The sequence below is a fragment of the Homarus americanus genome, unplaced genomic scaffold (genome assembly GCF_018991925.1).
Source record: "Homarus americanus isolate GMGI-L3 unplaced genomic scaffold, GMGI_Hamer_2.0 scaffold32583, whole genome shotgun sequence".
Taxonomy (NCBI): domain Eukaryota; kingdom Metazoa; phylum Arthropoda; class Malacostraca; order Decapoda; family Nephropidae; genus Homarus; species Homarus americanus.
Genome location: NW_024713129.1, coordinates 21,476,415 through 21,492,021, shown reverse-complemented (window position 1 = coordinate 21,492,021; position 15,607 = coordinate 21,476,415). Strand labels below are relative to the sequence as shown.

At 40.8% G+C, this 15,607-nt stretch overlaps 1 protein-coding gene and 1 long non-coding RNA gene across 3 annotated transcripts; one reads left to right on the top strand and one right to left on the bottom strand.

Moving 5' to 3' along the window:
• Nucleotides 1-97: 97 nt before the first annotated feature.
• LOC121869290 (T-cell activation inhibitor, mitochondrial-like) lies at nucleotides 98-14,025 on the top strand. Of its 2 annotated transcripts, none has more exons than XM_042370546.1 (5): nucleotides 98-227; nucleotides 8,898-9,162; nucleotides 12,725-12,839; nucleotides 13,159-13,378; nucleotides 13,868-14,025. In XM_042370546.1, exons 1-4 carry the CDS (start codon nucleotides 186-188, stop codon nucleotides 13,172-13,174), a joined length of 438 nt encoding a protein of 145 aa, XP_042226480.1. In that variant the 5' UTR covers nucleotides 98-185; the 3' UTR covers nucleotides 13,175-13,378; nucleotides 13,868-14,025. The 2 variants fall into 2 exon arrangements, with proteins under 2 accessions (XP_042226480.1, XP_042226472.1); XM_042370538.1 differs by having other exon boundaries at nucleotides 12,614-12,839.
• LOC121869305 lies at nucleotides 2,517-6,322 on the bottom strand. Its single transcript, XR_006089522.1, has 3 exons — nucleotides 4,914-6,322; nucleotides 3,446-3,732; nucleotides 2,517-3,126 (listed from the first exon to the last, which is right to left on the bottom strand). It is a non-coding gene; the product is annotated as an uncharacterized LOC121869305 (long non-coding RNA).
• Nucleotides 14,026-15,607: the final 1,582 nt, after the last annotated feature.

Sequence of the window (15,607 nt, the reverse complement as noted above, 5' to 3'; positions counted from 1 at the left end):
GTAAACACTGCAGCTGCCGGTGTGTACAGTGGCGCCTGGGTCAAACACTCTCCCAGCCACCTGATCCTCACTGGTGGAATGTGCGTGTATATTTTTCTAATTTAAATAAAATATTTGAGAAATTTAAATTAAATATCTGAAAAGATTAGAGATGTCACTTTGGAAACAGCGGGCAGCATACCTTCATGCTAACTATAATGAAGACCAATTACTGTTTACTTATACAGGTACTGCAGCGGCCCCATATTATGGAGCCCGCAAGGGTTTATTAAAAAATAAATAATTGGGAATCTCTAGTCAGAGTGAAAATAATGAAAATATGTAATAGCTTGACACACTTTTAGAGAGAGAGAGGAACCCTGTGATGTACAGGACGTGTATATTTGCCGTAGGCAATTGAGGAATGCAATTTTTGGGTCGAAAATTGGTATCCCACAAACAACTGTTTCAAAAAATTGGAAAAAGTGATTTTTCTCAAAATATCATTATGGTTTGTTGTTGAAATGCTGAATCAGGATCTGCTGTGGAAAATTTGATAATTAATTGCCCTAATTGTCCCTGGAGTATGAAGTTTTGATAACTCTAAGTTACTAGAGGAACACTTATTTTTCAGAATTCTAACTTTTTGGCCACAGATCCTTCATCTGTGCATCGCGAAATGTCCATACTGCCCATATTATGAAACAACATATTCCCTCTCCGACGAAGATTCTTTTCGAAGGGATTGTTCTTTCAAGTGATATTTTCAAATGCTCGAACCTCTTCCACTTCGTGCGGGATGAGTTTTTAGGTCTGATAATACTCTCCACTTCGCTGATGAATTATGGTCGTCTTTTCGCTGTTGCATTATTAGTTGTCTTACTGTGTGTTTGTTTACCTTCGTTGGCACTAAAATTAGGAGTATTCTGTGCTCTCATCATGGACTTTTGTTCCTCCAAACCACCTTTTGGCAAGTCCTATATCGCAAAGAGAACGTGATTTATTAGTCCATTTGATTGGAGAGGAGAAGAGTTTACAAAATAAAAGTACTTGTGAAAAGCCTGTTGCTTTAAAGAAGCAACCATGGTTGCGAATAGCAACATGTTTCAGTGCTGAGGGATATAGGCATCGGCGATCAGAAGAACAATTAAAGAAGATTTGCGAGCACATTAAAATAAAGTAAAAATTTTAATATATTTTGTTGCGAAGTAGGTTACATTAAAGAGGGTGCAGATGACTACTGTCTCTGAGACAACTAACTTAATTCAGTTATATGGGAGGTAGAGACTTCTAATTTAGTTCCCTGCTCACAAATTACATAATATACCAAATTATATTTGTTTCAGTATTTTCGTCTCATTTTATGATTTTAAGTTTAGGTTATGTTGGGTTATGGTTAGGTTAGGTTGAAATTATGTTTTTCTGGTGGTTTTCGAGGTAAATTTGCATAAGTGCACCACGCTGTTAGAAAGTAAAAAATATATTTTTCTAGTGTATTTGTGTGTTTAGACCGAATATGACCTTCATTTCCGGTGGAACTTGGCCTTTTTTTATCGATTTTTTTTTTTCGTGGGACTTTTCCGAAAAAAAAAATAATGGCGAAGCGAATAAAAAATACACCAAAAAACACTAGAAAAACAAACACAAAACCTAACCTAACCGACTCTCACCATATGATGGAATCACCTATTTCTTACCTTATTGCCGTCTCTTCTTTGTCTTTGGGATAAGGGACGAGTTTGGACAATGCTACATATGTTGGTTTTTGCGATATTTACATTCAGTCTTGCACTTACGACACTTTACTAAGGTTGGGAGAACACCATGCAATCGAAAAAATGCTACATTATTTTTTTTCGGAAACGTCCCATGAAAAAAAAAACTAAAAAAAAAACTGCCAATTTCTGCCGGAAATGAAGGTAATATTCGGTCTAAACACACAAATACACTAGAAAAATATATTTTTTACTTTCTAACAGTGTGGTGCACTTATGCAAATTTACCGTTTTTGGTGTATTTTTATTTTATTTATTTTTTCAAATACTCCCGTGGTTGGATGACTGAAACTATAATTTAACCTTTTTAGTTGCACTAAGTGAATAGTGCAAGAGAAAATTGTGAAACAAGTAAATTTAATAGTACAGTATTGCTCAAAGCCCACTCACACAAAGAAACTTGTGGTGGAAGTAGCTTTACTAAATGTGGCTCTTATTTCATAAACATTGTTGAGGATATTCAGTCGAATTTCATGTGAGTCTTAGTAACAACAAATTCTTTTGTATTGTATAATGTGAAACTTATTTTTATGTTGTACTGTATTAATATTTATTACCACCCAATTGGTTACGAATTTTTTGTTCTGTATAGCATTAATTGAATGAATATATAGGTTAGTTATAGACTTTGTAATGTCAAATTTCCTGTTTTATTTTTTATAAATTTACTATACTGTATTACATATTTACATTGTTGCAGACTCCTGATTATAATTATTGTTTGAGTTAAGAAAAGTGTGATATGTAAAAAATAAATACATTTTACAGAGAAATATTTTTGTTATCTTAAAATATAAAAAATGCCATCATTTTTGACAAGTATGAATTTTAAATATATGCTTGTTGAATGTTTATTGAAAATGTGATTGTTTTACAATTATTTCAAATTACTGTACATATGTGACATAATAAAATAAATAACTGTGTATAAATATACAGTATATACAGGTACCTCTGTATACAGTATTTCCTTATGGACCATAACATCAATATATAAAATATAGGTCAGTTTAAAAGACAACACATTAAAAAAATCAACTCCTGTCTTTATATCATGAGTGTAACTACAAGTACAGTATTACAAACAGCCCAAACCTGGTACTGTAGCTCTATACAGTACCTATGGATCCATTGACTCCCAGCATTCTTGCAATATTGTAAAAGGCCTGTACTGTTTTGTGCAAATCATTGCCAGCAGGAAATTTTATAAACTGTTCACTAAGGCTGGCTATTGCTCTCGAAACCCTTGGAAGATACAGACTGACACAGGCTTGAGACACATCATAACAGTCTCCAAATGATAGTTGGCGGCTTCCAGTCACCATGCAAAGTATTGCTAATAGGACATGTAGGTTTGGAGGAACAGCACAACCTGTAAAGAAATCATCGAATGATAAATGAAGTAATGACAAACTCATCAGGCCCACATTCTCCTAATTTCTAAACTATAGTATCCCAATCTTCCTCTTTCAATGGCTTAACCCATATGGAAAAGTGGAAGGCCGAGGTGTGTAAGAAGAAGCAAGTAGCAACATGAAATAATGTAAGCATTGATTATATCATCGTAATAATAACGTAGCTTTATTACAGTATTATTTAATTTGACCTGGATAGGCCATGGTTTAAACCATACACATTCGGTAGAAATAACCTGTACTGTAATATGGTACTTTAAGGAAGGCTTTGTTTACCTCTTATAATTGGCAACAGGAGGCAGATCCTGACTTTCTTTGATGATTATGCGAACCAATTCCTTTCTGAGCCTAAACTGGTCAACAAATTCATCATCGCTAATTGCTGTGAATGGGTTCATGCGGTCAGCTACAATTCTTCGGAGTCGTCTTCTGTGCCGTCGTCTGTGGTCTTCCTCCAACCTTGCCTGTGCCTCTTGTCTATATTGGTCTCCCAAGTTATTCCAAAATTCTAGACCCAATCTTGCCGATTCATTTTTCTAAAAGTTTTCTCTGGCCAATTCAACCTGTGAGTTACAAACACCGGGGAAATAAAAATTTTCACGTTTCCAATGTAATTTAAAAAAAAATAATGTACAGTAATGCATAAAATAATAGGAAATGGCTTTTAAGTGCTGATATGCCCTTATTATATTGTCATGGGATAAAAATTGTGGTTTTCTGAGAAAACAAATTTATAAACGCAGCAATTTCAATATGTTTTTTAGTGAGACGATCGTATCTATGGCAAATACAGCTCCTCCCCGACTTACGACCTAATTGACTTACGACCACCCGCACTTACGACCTGCCTCAGTCGTACTAAAATTTTGTCAAATTACGTATTTTCGAGTCCCAACTTCAGTACACAGACAAAATTTTCATTTGTAATTCACTTTAAAATAGCTGGCAAGCTTAAAAGTGAGAGTTTTGTGGTGCTGGGAAGAAAAAGAGACATCCATTTTAGATTTTGTATGTATTATTTAAGCATTTTCGACTTACGACCTGGATTTGGGTCCCTGACCCCGTCGTAAGTCGGGGAGGAGCTGTATTTTAAAAAGTTTTATTTATAAGTTAAAGTTAATTTAACCTAACCTAACACATGCCATAGGCGAACTTAATATTACTGAGACGGGGAAGCTGCTGTGAAGTCCTCTATATTAGCCAAATTACTGTATCATATATGCTTAAGTCACATTATCATTAAATAATGAAACTCCATCTCCCAGTGAACTTCTTTTATTATGCACCTAATTCAGCCAAATGGAAATTTACCAAAACGAAATACTGTACTGTAATTGGTGATGAAAATTTAGAGCCTGCGGTATTTCACATATTATATCATGAACCACTGTTTCAAAGGTGTTTTTGTATGTAATGTTACCATCCTTGTAACAATGCCCTTACATTGAAATTTGCCTCTACCCGGTACCCATTTTAATATTTTTAGGCAAGAACGTCACTAGTTTATATTTTCCAGATAGAAACTCGCTTATAAAACTGCTAAAAAGTTGCATTAAGTAACTTAAATGTACTTACTTTATTAACATATGCAGCATAAAGTTTGGAAACGATTTTCCCCCAGTGAAATTTGCCTCTATCCATTTTAATATTTCTAGGCAAGAATGTCTCCAGTTTATATTTTACAGACAGAAACTCACTTATGAAACTGCTAAAAAGTTTAATAAATTACCGTAAATGTTCTTACCTGATTAGTACTAGCGTTAGTAAGATGAGATGACTCCCGCAGCTTGCATTTGGCAATAACGGAAAGTTATGTACTATTAGTTCGTTTTCATGCCACCACACTCATTCGTGCGCTGCAGTAAAAGGTTCTTCGCATTTAAAAATACAGCTTTTGACATGAAATTCTTCAAGGGAAGATGTTCATTAATACGGGCGTTATTGTTTAACTCGTGTTTCCAATAAAGAGGTGTAGACAGTAGACAACACATGCTGATGCTTATCATACTCCAAGTACCTAGAGTTGCTGAGTAACAAGTGTTTGTAATACAAGTGCTCAGCTGTTGAAATATTAATATTAATTCATGAATTTAAAAAAGTACTGTACTGAACAAATAATGATTTAATTTGCAATTTTTCGTCTGATCATTGGTAAACATAATGTAGTAGATGTTGAATAACTATAACAGGCAACTGTGGTACTGGAGGCCGAGCGAGAAGTTTGTTTACTGTTACAGCTGACTTATGTGGAAATTTTACTGAATAAATATCTACCTGTTAATCTAATAATATATGAGAAAAGACCTGCAAGTTTGGGTAAAATTGCAGTTTTAGCCCCAACTACTGTTCTGCCATAAATTTGTGTTTTTCCCATGGTATTTGGTCTGATTCGTACAAATTCGACTTTCATTTCCATTGCAAATGAGTGGTTACTGAGTTATCAGTAAAATGCTCTTAACTGAGTTGGGGCTGAAACTACAATAACACCTAAGTTTTAGTGCTGGAAATGTGACAGATGTGTTAAGTAAAAGCATCACTTTAGATGTTAAAATGCAAGTGTTAAGGTGGGTCAAAGCAGGAGCTATGACCAGCATTAACCCTTTAAGGAGTAGTGTTGCACCTAGGTATTGTGTTCAGCTGAGAGAAACTTCTGCCACTCTAGAAGCTAACAAAGTGTTGAAGGTCATTAGTTATTTTTCAAACGTAATTTTATTAAAGTGTTTATTTGACCGGGATTCCTGGTCAAATAACCATCGGCTATTTGACCGGGACCCACAGGGATTGTGTATGATTTCATTATGATTTTAATGAGATTCTTGTCAGGATGCAGGCGGGGGGCTCTGGACCCCCTTTTCATCACAAAATTACAATACTTTTTCTTGAATGCAGTATTGTACTCAGGCATTTTTGTATAGTAAAAAGTAATTGCTATTGACATCAGAAATATCTCCTAGTATCAAATACACATGGCTTCAAAATGCAACCCAGCTGGGTGGGCTTGCCGCACTCGCCATGTTCCCCCATCCGCAGCTGGATCCGCCCCTGAGTTGGCTGTGGGTATTACACTGTGGGGTACGGGATATTGGTTCACACTCAGGATGGGATGGAGAAAGGAAACTCACAATGTGCTCCCTGTATACATATTATATTGGATGTACAATGCAGCTTGGTGGCTGGTGCTGGGAGGAGGCAGCGTGGTTAAAAGCGTGAGTAGGGAGAGCTGGTTGGTGAGGGTGCTCAGAGGAGGACCAGCTTGTGGGTCGTCATGCTCGCCAGTGGGAGCGAGGGCCGCCAGGCAGGAGCGGTGGAGGTGGTGTTACTTGAGGACTGGCTGTAGGTAGAAAGAGAGGTAGGTAACCACGAGGTCAGGTCTTATATAGCGGGGGTAGGCGTGGCTTAATAGTTGACCTCAGTCATATAAGGCGGCGCTGGTTGCTGACGTAGACCACGAGGCATACACTGGGGAATTCGTGGGGTCGGCTAGCCAACGACAAACAGCTTTTATAGGGGAGGAATCCACTACAATACTTCCCCTTCCCTCCAGGCTGTGTAGGAGTCTTGTTGTCTGCAGAGTTGCATGGCACATGTGAGAGGCAGAACGGGCGGTGCATGCCACATGTTAGACATGACGGCGAGGGCGTGTATAAGCCGGCTGCTAGTGGAGACAACCTTGTCTAGATACACGAGATCTGTGGGAGGAGAGAGGGAGAAGGAGGGTTGTGGAGGCGATGAATTTTTTTGCTTCCCTTGCGGCAGGTACAGAGTCCTCAGATGCGCCTGTTGGGGTGTGTGGGTCTGGGTCAGGAGCAGGGGCTGCATCAGGAAGAGGGTCTATGACAGCAGCAGGGTGCAGGACAGTAGCAGGGAGTACCTGAGGGAAAAAAAAAAAGGGTGTGTGGGGCCGCACTCAGGCGCATGGGCTGCGTCGGGAGCAGGGGCTGCCAGGCAGGAGCGGAGGAGGGTCCGCGTCAGGAGGAGGGTCCAGGACAGTGGCAGTGGTACTGCTGGGCCGGGGGCGGCGTCTGAGGCAGGACGGGTGTGCTGGGGTCGATAGGAAGTGGTGCTTGGGGCAGGAAGAGGAGCTGGTGTCTGCTTAGAGAAGCAGTGCTGCTCTAGGGTGTCTAACCTGCGGTGTAGAGACAGTAGCTGTAGAGCCGATGAGAGCTGCCTCTGTGGGGATAAGCCAGTCTTCCATGTTGCTTGAAGACTGGGAGAGTGATCGGTTTCTCCTCCATCCTGTGTGAGTGCGAATCTCCGGGGTCACCATTTGTGGGGTACGGGATATTGGTTCACGTTCAGGATGGGATGGAGAAAGGAAACTCACAATGTGCTCTCTGTATACATATTATATTGGATGTACAATGCAGCTTGGTGGCTGGTGCTGGGAGGAGGCAGCGTGGTTACAAGCGTGAGTAGGGAGAGCTGGTTGGTGAGGGTGCTCAGAGGAGGACCAGCTTGTGGGGCATCATGCTCGCCAGCGGGAGCGAGGGCCGCCAGGCAGGAGCGGTGGAGGTGGTGTTACTTGAGAACTGGCTGTAGGTAGAAAGAGAGGTAGGTCACCACGAGGTCAGGTCTTATATAGCGGGGGTAGGAGTAGCTTAATAGTTGACCTCAGTCATGTAAGGCGGCGCTGGTTGCTGACCTAGACCACGAGGCATACACTGGGGAATTCGAGGGTCGGCTAGCCAGCGACAAACAGCGTTTGTAGGGGAGGAATCCACTACAACACCATTATGTAAATGTTGAATGCCTTATCACTGTCTTCCTTAATCATTTTATGATACTCCGAGGTGTCCCACTTCTCTCCTGGACATATATAATGTAGGTTAGGTTAAGTTAGTTTAGGTCAGACCAACAGTTTCTGAGGTTTACACCTGATACCTAAACAGTATTATAACGTTTAAATGTTCAGGTGTCGGTTTTCTTAACAAATTGATTAGAATTTAATCTGATTTCATCTTCCTTGTACTGTATCCTTAATTTTGCATGTACAGTATTATTTCTATATGATAATTTTTGTAATAGTTTGAAATTGTCAATACAGTACTATATAAAATAATATGTAGAATTTTCTATGACCAGAAGGACTTAGATTTTATTTAAATCCCGGTCAAACAACCAGTGGTTATTCAGCCGGATACCGTCAAATATCTCCTGCCTAATTTTATAGTAAAGAAGAATTGATGTCATTGAGCATTAAATGTCACCTTATTGTTATTGTAAGATCATTCTTGCAACCTTTAGAAACTCGTACTGTTTTCCTGCACATATTTATTTATTTTTACTGAAGAATGCAGCAAGCCATTGTATTTTACAATATACTGTACCACACCCCATACGTATATACAGTACTTTATCTTCTTCGTCACTGATCGGCTCGTTAGCCTCTTTGGCAGTCGATCACATCTCTGTTATGCACTGTTGGCAAGTACTGGGCATGTACCAGCTCGAGAATGTATCTGTACCTGCGTCAGTGTTGGTCAATTCTGGTCTTGAATGAGATCACACTTGTGGCCTCATACCATCATACTATCATACTGTATATTCTGCATTTGGTGTGACAAAATATGTTCAAAAAACAGTAAATGATTTCTAAAGACATTTGCTTGATGAATTGGTTTTGTATAATGAGGTTTTCAGTACAGTATTGTGTTGTATAATGATTATACTGTACAGTGAAGGAAGAATTGCTGTTACAGTACTCTATACCAGTATGAATTTATTTCAGGCATATCATAACTTCCAGAGCTCGAGACAACTCCTCTATGAGGTTAAGAATTCTTGCTGGAACTTATCTTCTGCTCAAGTGACAACAGCATTGCGGCCATTCTACTTCCTCGTCCACCCAGATCTCTTTGGTCAACACCCAAGAGCTCAACATGTTAATGATGCTTTCCTTACGTTGCTGAACAGTCACCTTGATTCTCTCATCAATCATGAGAAACCAAGGCCTCTTAGTCTACAGTTCTATATAAAAAATAAGAAAATGCAAGGTAGGAAAGTTTTCAAACGCTTAACTTTTATTCTTGACAGTATGGATAAGATTTTTAAACTTTGGACAGCTTATGGTGTGTCTTCCTCTATTGTCCTTGTAAGAGGTTCCTTCAGTCATTACTAATGATCTCTGTGGCATCTGTTATGCTGTTGGTGAATCTCTTACAAACTGTTGGGGGTTCTTTAATCTTTCTAAATTAAAGTGACTTAGTAATATATGTATTCTCTATCACAGTAATTTTTATATCTTGGACACATATAATTTTCTGATATCATAATGTGGTGCTTCACAAGGGACATAACAATGGGTCTTCTTGGGTGCCTTCATGAGACTGTTGGTTCAGGTTGTTGGTAGTTTTTTTCCGTCTTTTCCACAGTATGAAAGTAGGCAAGTGGCACAGTGCTATCAACATTCTCATTAATTTTAATAATATTTTAGAATCACTAAGGGAAGCCTTTAAGTGTCTTGACTGTATTGTTCACTGTCTGCCTCACATTTAACTCACAATAACCTGCCTTCTCAGTACAGTTAACCCTCACTTTACGCTGTTAATGTAACCCGGAGGGTCCCGCGTGAAGTGAGAAACGCGTAAAGTGAATAACATAACATATGGGATTAATTGAAATGGAGTCCGGGCCGATCCCCAAACTCCACTTTTTGACGACACACAACTATGTTGTAGTAAAAATTTTATCTTAACTTTATGATCGTATGAAAAAACAAGTAATATAGAAGAGGTTAGGTTAGGAAAAATAAAGGTTAACATAGGAAAAATAAAAGTTAGGTTAGAAAAACTAAAAGTTAGGTGGAACACTTACGGTAGTAGAAGAGATGGGTCGGCATACGGGGATGGAGGCTGGTTCCGAGGCAGAGGGCAGATTACTGGCCCTCAGGTGAATCACCATTACTAGGTGAATCACCATCACTGTCACTTACAGTTGTCAGGGCTTCCCTGACAAATCCCTCAAAGTCATCTTCACTGTCACTATCACTGGCTTGGGCTGGCTGTGGTGGGTTGCGGGCGAAGAACTCGGTTATGCTTTTTTGACGGCTGGTGTTTATGTTGTCGTGATACACCGTGATGTACGGCTCCATAGCCTGCACCAGCCGGGTATGGAAGACTTCATAGCGGTCATCGTCATTGTCGCGGGAAAGGAAGGACTTCATTTTCTCTGCACACTCCATGGCACCCTTAATATCACTATGAGTTAAACTGTGTTCTTCGGAGAATGACGCACCTTCTTCCTCCTCTTCACTGACGTGATCTTCTTCCAACATCTCGTCGGCAGTCACTTCAGGATCTCTGATCACCTCCAGGATGTCGTCGTTGGTGGTCTCGGAGAAGCCTGGAACTGTAACAGTCTGCGCAGCTTCTCTGGCAAGGTCCACTGCTACTGCAACATTCTGAACCTCACCAGTCACAGATTGACTCCTCCTCTCACCTGGTATTCCATGCAACACATGTCTCCATGCGTGACGAATTGTAGCAATAGACAGCTGATCCCATGACTCCACCAAGAAGTCCACAGCTTTCTTGATGTTAAATACTCTCCAGAATTGTTTGAAGAGTATTTTTTGCTGTTCCAACTGTTGATCCTCATCTTCTTCGCTCTTGCTATCGGTGGTGGTGTCACTCAGGTTACGCAACTCTTCCCTGGTGTTGGTGTAGTCGTTCAGGAGCTGGAATTTTTTTGTTGAGAATGCAGCTTTTACATTACAGATTAACTCTTGGTCCATGGGCTGTAATATAGACGTAGTGTTGGGAGGAAGGAAGACCACTTTTACGTTGGGGTGACGATCTAACAGTAGGGGCGAGTGTCCTGGTGCGTTGTCCAGCAGCAACAAAATATTGAATGGCACATTCTGTCGCTCACAGAATTTCTTTACATCGGGAACAAAACAGTCATCAAACCAGGAGAGGGACAGTGTAGAGAACATCCACGCCTTACGTGCGGTCAGCCAGTGGACATTTAGCTTGGTCATGTCCATGGTTTTGTAGGCGTGCGGCTTGCGTGCTGTGTGGATCACCGATAACTTGAGCTTACAGGTACCGGAGGCATTGGTGGTAAACAGGACGGTGATGCGTTCCTTCTGCATCTTCCGGCCCCGAATCCTGCTGGCATTCTTTACAACGAAGGACTTGGAAGGTAGCTTTTTCCAGAAAAGACCAGATTCGTCCATGTTAAACACCTGGTCGTCACTGTACTGTCCTTCCTCCATAATCTCACGTAAAAACGGAGGAAATTCCCTAGCCGCAGCACGGTCAGCACTCGCTTCTTCACCACCAATGTTTATATTGGTGATCTTGTTCCGGATCTTAAACCTCTGTAACCACCCAGAGGAAGCATTAAAGGGTTTGGGCTCTGTAATTCCCATCTTTCGTGCCACTGCGATGTACAGTTCACGTGCGTAGTCCTTAACAGAGCGCGTGTCGACCGCCATGTTCCGTCGCGCCTGACGCACCAAGTACCTCACAAGTAATTTTTCTGTCTTGAGAAGCACCTGGTTGTGAAAATACTTGATCATAGAAGCACCTGTAGACTTTGTGATCTTCATGTGCTCCTTTATCTTGGCTGCATCCTTCTTTATTGTTCGAATCGTAGATTCATTCACACCATGCTGGCGCGCCAAATCAACCTGCCTTGTTCCTTTCTCCAACTCTTGGATGATGGTATACTTCACCTCGTAGCTTAAGGAACGTCGTGTCTTCTTTGGCTTAGTGCCGCTGGGTCCAGGTAAGGAAAGGTTTCTCTCTGGGGGTGGTGGTCCGGCGGAAGCCATTTTACGGAACAATGGATGCACGTTTACACGGTGTGGCCTTGAGGGATGAAACTGCCGCGGCTAGGTCAAGCGTCGTCTTTCCTCCCTCCCTCCCTCCCTCCCCCGGGTGGACACGTCATAATACTTTAAGCCAATTACAGCTAGCAGCAGAGGGGGGTAGGGATGCATGGCCAATCACAGTCCGATACGTCATATGACGTCAGTGATAACGCAACAAAGACACACACTGCGCAACCTTACCGCGCCGCTTGCCCAAGCGGAGGGAGGAGGAGGGAGAGGTGAGGAGCACAGGCAGGCAGGCGGGCGGGTGGCGGGTGGGGCGAATCTAAAAATAGCGTCGCGCCGGACACTCTCCGCGTAATGGGGTTCACGTACCGCATAATGTGAGCACGTGAGGTTCTGGCAAGGCACCGCGTAAACGTGGAAACGCGGAATGCGGGACCGCGTAAAGTGAGGGTTAACTGTATAGTTCACTGTTGTCTCTTGAGTCACATTACCAAGCTTGACCGAAGAGTAGCGTGGCACTTAACACGTGTGTTCACTTATTTAGAACATCAGCTGTCAGACCTCCAACAGACCCCTCCATAATAGCCAGCAACCTTTTGATAATTTTTAGGGAAACTTCTCACCAAGTATTCTTTGATATTTTTAATTCATTTAAATTACAGGTAGCCTTAACACAGTAGCATTGAAGTTGAATAAACCTTCAGCTCGAGACACCGTGCACCGTATTCTCAATGAATTTGACCTTCCCACTAAATATGTGGACAATCTTCCAGAGTCACTGCACGAACCAGATAGGAAGATAAAGTGGCATCAACCATTTCATGGTGGCTCAAGCACCTTTAACCCTGAGGACGAGCTGTATTCAGCCAGACTGAGGGAAAATCTGAAGTAAGAATTTTTTTTATTCAACGACTGTATTGCATAATATTAGTTACGAACCCCACTTAGTGAGAAATGTCAGTTTATGATTGAATAAATCATTGTATACAGTGTAAGAGGTATACTGCATGAAAATTAGTGATACTATAGAAGGGAATTTTCAATAATTTCCCCTTCATTTTTTAAATACAGTATTTCTTACTAGGAGTGTACTGTATTAGGGGTTTTACAATCATCAGGTGAAATAAGTTAGGGGTGTCTGATCTTCACATAATCCCAAAACAAAGTCAGAATGTCTTTTAACTGAACTGTTGACTTATTGCTACAGCTCATGGCTGATCTAGAACATGGGGAGGCCGAGAGAAGATAAGCCGTCAGTGAGCCTATTCGCCAAGATATTGTGAGACTCCGCCACAGTTTGATGGAGGAGCTGAATCTGAGTCAGCTCTCTTGGCAGCGAGGTCTTGGCACGACACACTTGCGAGGCTGCCTTCAGGGTCTCAAGGCACTCACCATGCACCATCAGGTGATTAAGGAAATTTTGTAAGGTGAGTGAAGAGTTTCTGACATATGCTAAGGAGTCTTAAGTTAAAGAGGCTGATCAGTGGTGAAGAGTCTGAGTTAAGAAGCTAATGCCCAGAGTTTTAATCACCCTTTGACAGGGGGGTGTGGTGGTAAAAGTAACTATTTCCATTATTATAAGTTAATTTTACTGCCACACCTCTCTGTCAAACACAGTGTCCTTCGTGACTCAAATATTTAAAAGTCTGGTTGTATACACAATGACCCCCGTCACCGGAAGAGGGTGATTAAAACTCTGGGTGTAAGATGCTGATTAGTGGTGAAGGGTTTGAGCTAAGAGACTGAGAGGCTGATTTGTGGTAAAGAGTTTGGGTAAAGACACTGATCAGTGGTGAAGAGTATAAAGTAAAAACAAATTTTTGATATACAGTAACTGATTCTCTGCATCAATAGAAGTGTATTCAGCAGGAGATATATACAGTATAAAATAAACTAAAGGCTGTAATTATCACCAGGTCGGGCTGTCCATTTTGGGAATGAGACGGGTGTGAGTTTGGAAGGACATGTCGTTCTTAGTACGGCTCCTCCCCGACTTACGACTGGGTTAGGGACCCAAATCCAGGTCGTAAGTCGAAATGGTTGTAAGTCAAAAATGCTTAAATAATACTTAGAAAATCTAAAATGGGTTTCTTTTTCTTCTTAGCACCACAAAACTCTCACTTTTAAGCTTGCCAGCCATTTTAAAGTGAATTACAAAAGAAAATTTTGTCTGTGTACTGATGTTGGGACTCGAAAATATGTAATTTGACAACATTTTGGTACGACCGAGGCAGGTCGTAAGTGCGGGTGGTCGTAAGTCGAGTAGGTTGTAAGTCGGGGAGGAGCTGTACCCCAGAAGTCCGTAACCAGTGGCTGAAGGTTGGTCATTTAACCCTTAGGCCCCGGGTGACGTTCCAGAACGCCCTCCTATTTTCCAGCCAATTTTTTTTATTTATTTTTATTAATTTTATATATTTGGAAAAGTTGATTTTTTTCTCAATTTATCCCCGTGGGTGGGGGAGGGGTTTCCTGCCAGCAGCACCCTAACCCGAGGCTTAAGGATAATACTGTACTGAAATTAATTTTTTCCCCTAATCTGTGTGACGGTATAGTTAGGTTAGAATACCTCTTATGGGAAACATAGGAATAGGTTTGAACAAGCATGTCTATATGCTATGCTTTGTAAAATTTTCTAGGTGTGCTGTAAGTCTGATCTGTTCTCACAATACGGGGTGCTTACTAGGGGACTAACTTTTAATTTTGTCCCTTCTTTCTGGACAAGTTGCCTTCTTCACCAGGCACACTTACAGTACCTGGTATGCAGCTGGTGGTGTTAATGTCTATATTTGCTGTGTGGATATACCTGTACTGTACGTGAATCCACATATAAATTTTATTCCCTATGGTTCAATGTTTTGCTTGTATGATATGCCTTACTCCTTATAGTATGAAGCACTGTTGTGGGGTTTAGTGTATACAGTACAGTAATCTGTTTTTAGTTATGATAATAAACATAATAATATGTTAAACAAATTAGAATTTCAGGAAACTTCCATTTTGGAGGTCGAAGGAGGTAAACAATAATTATTATCCCACCTTTGGAGTGGTTGAATCTGCATGAAGTACTGTATTTCATGATAAATTTTCATGAATACAGTATTGGATTATCAAAGGGAATTTGACTGTCAGTTAGCTTTAGACTAGATATTTCACTGGAGGCGGTGAAGTCATTACAGCTGCTCCCCGACTTACGACGGGGTTAGGGACCCAAATCCAGGTTGTAAGTCGAAATAGCCGTAAGTCGAAAATGCAAAAAATAATACATAGAAAATTTTAAATGAAATACAGTACAGTAAAAGTAATCAATAATGAAGAATGGATACAGTGTTACTGTGCACTTACCTTTAATGTAGTCAGCTGAATGCACATGGGGCCCCCATAATTTTCTAATCATACATGGAGACTACATTAAGTGGATGAAGCAGAGAAGACAGGACTGGGTGGGTCATCAATGTCACTTTCTTCAGACAGGTTAATATACAGGGGAAACTTGCTGGTTGAAGGTATTGGATCATCTTTAGGGAGTGAAGAGGCAGCAATGGTGGGGCGTGAGGAGACAGCAGTGGGGGACTTCTTAAAATATATGTCCAATTTAGACTGCACACTGAAAATATATGTCCAATTTAGACTGCACAGTTTGTGTTTTCTTTTCATTA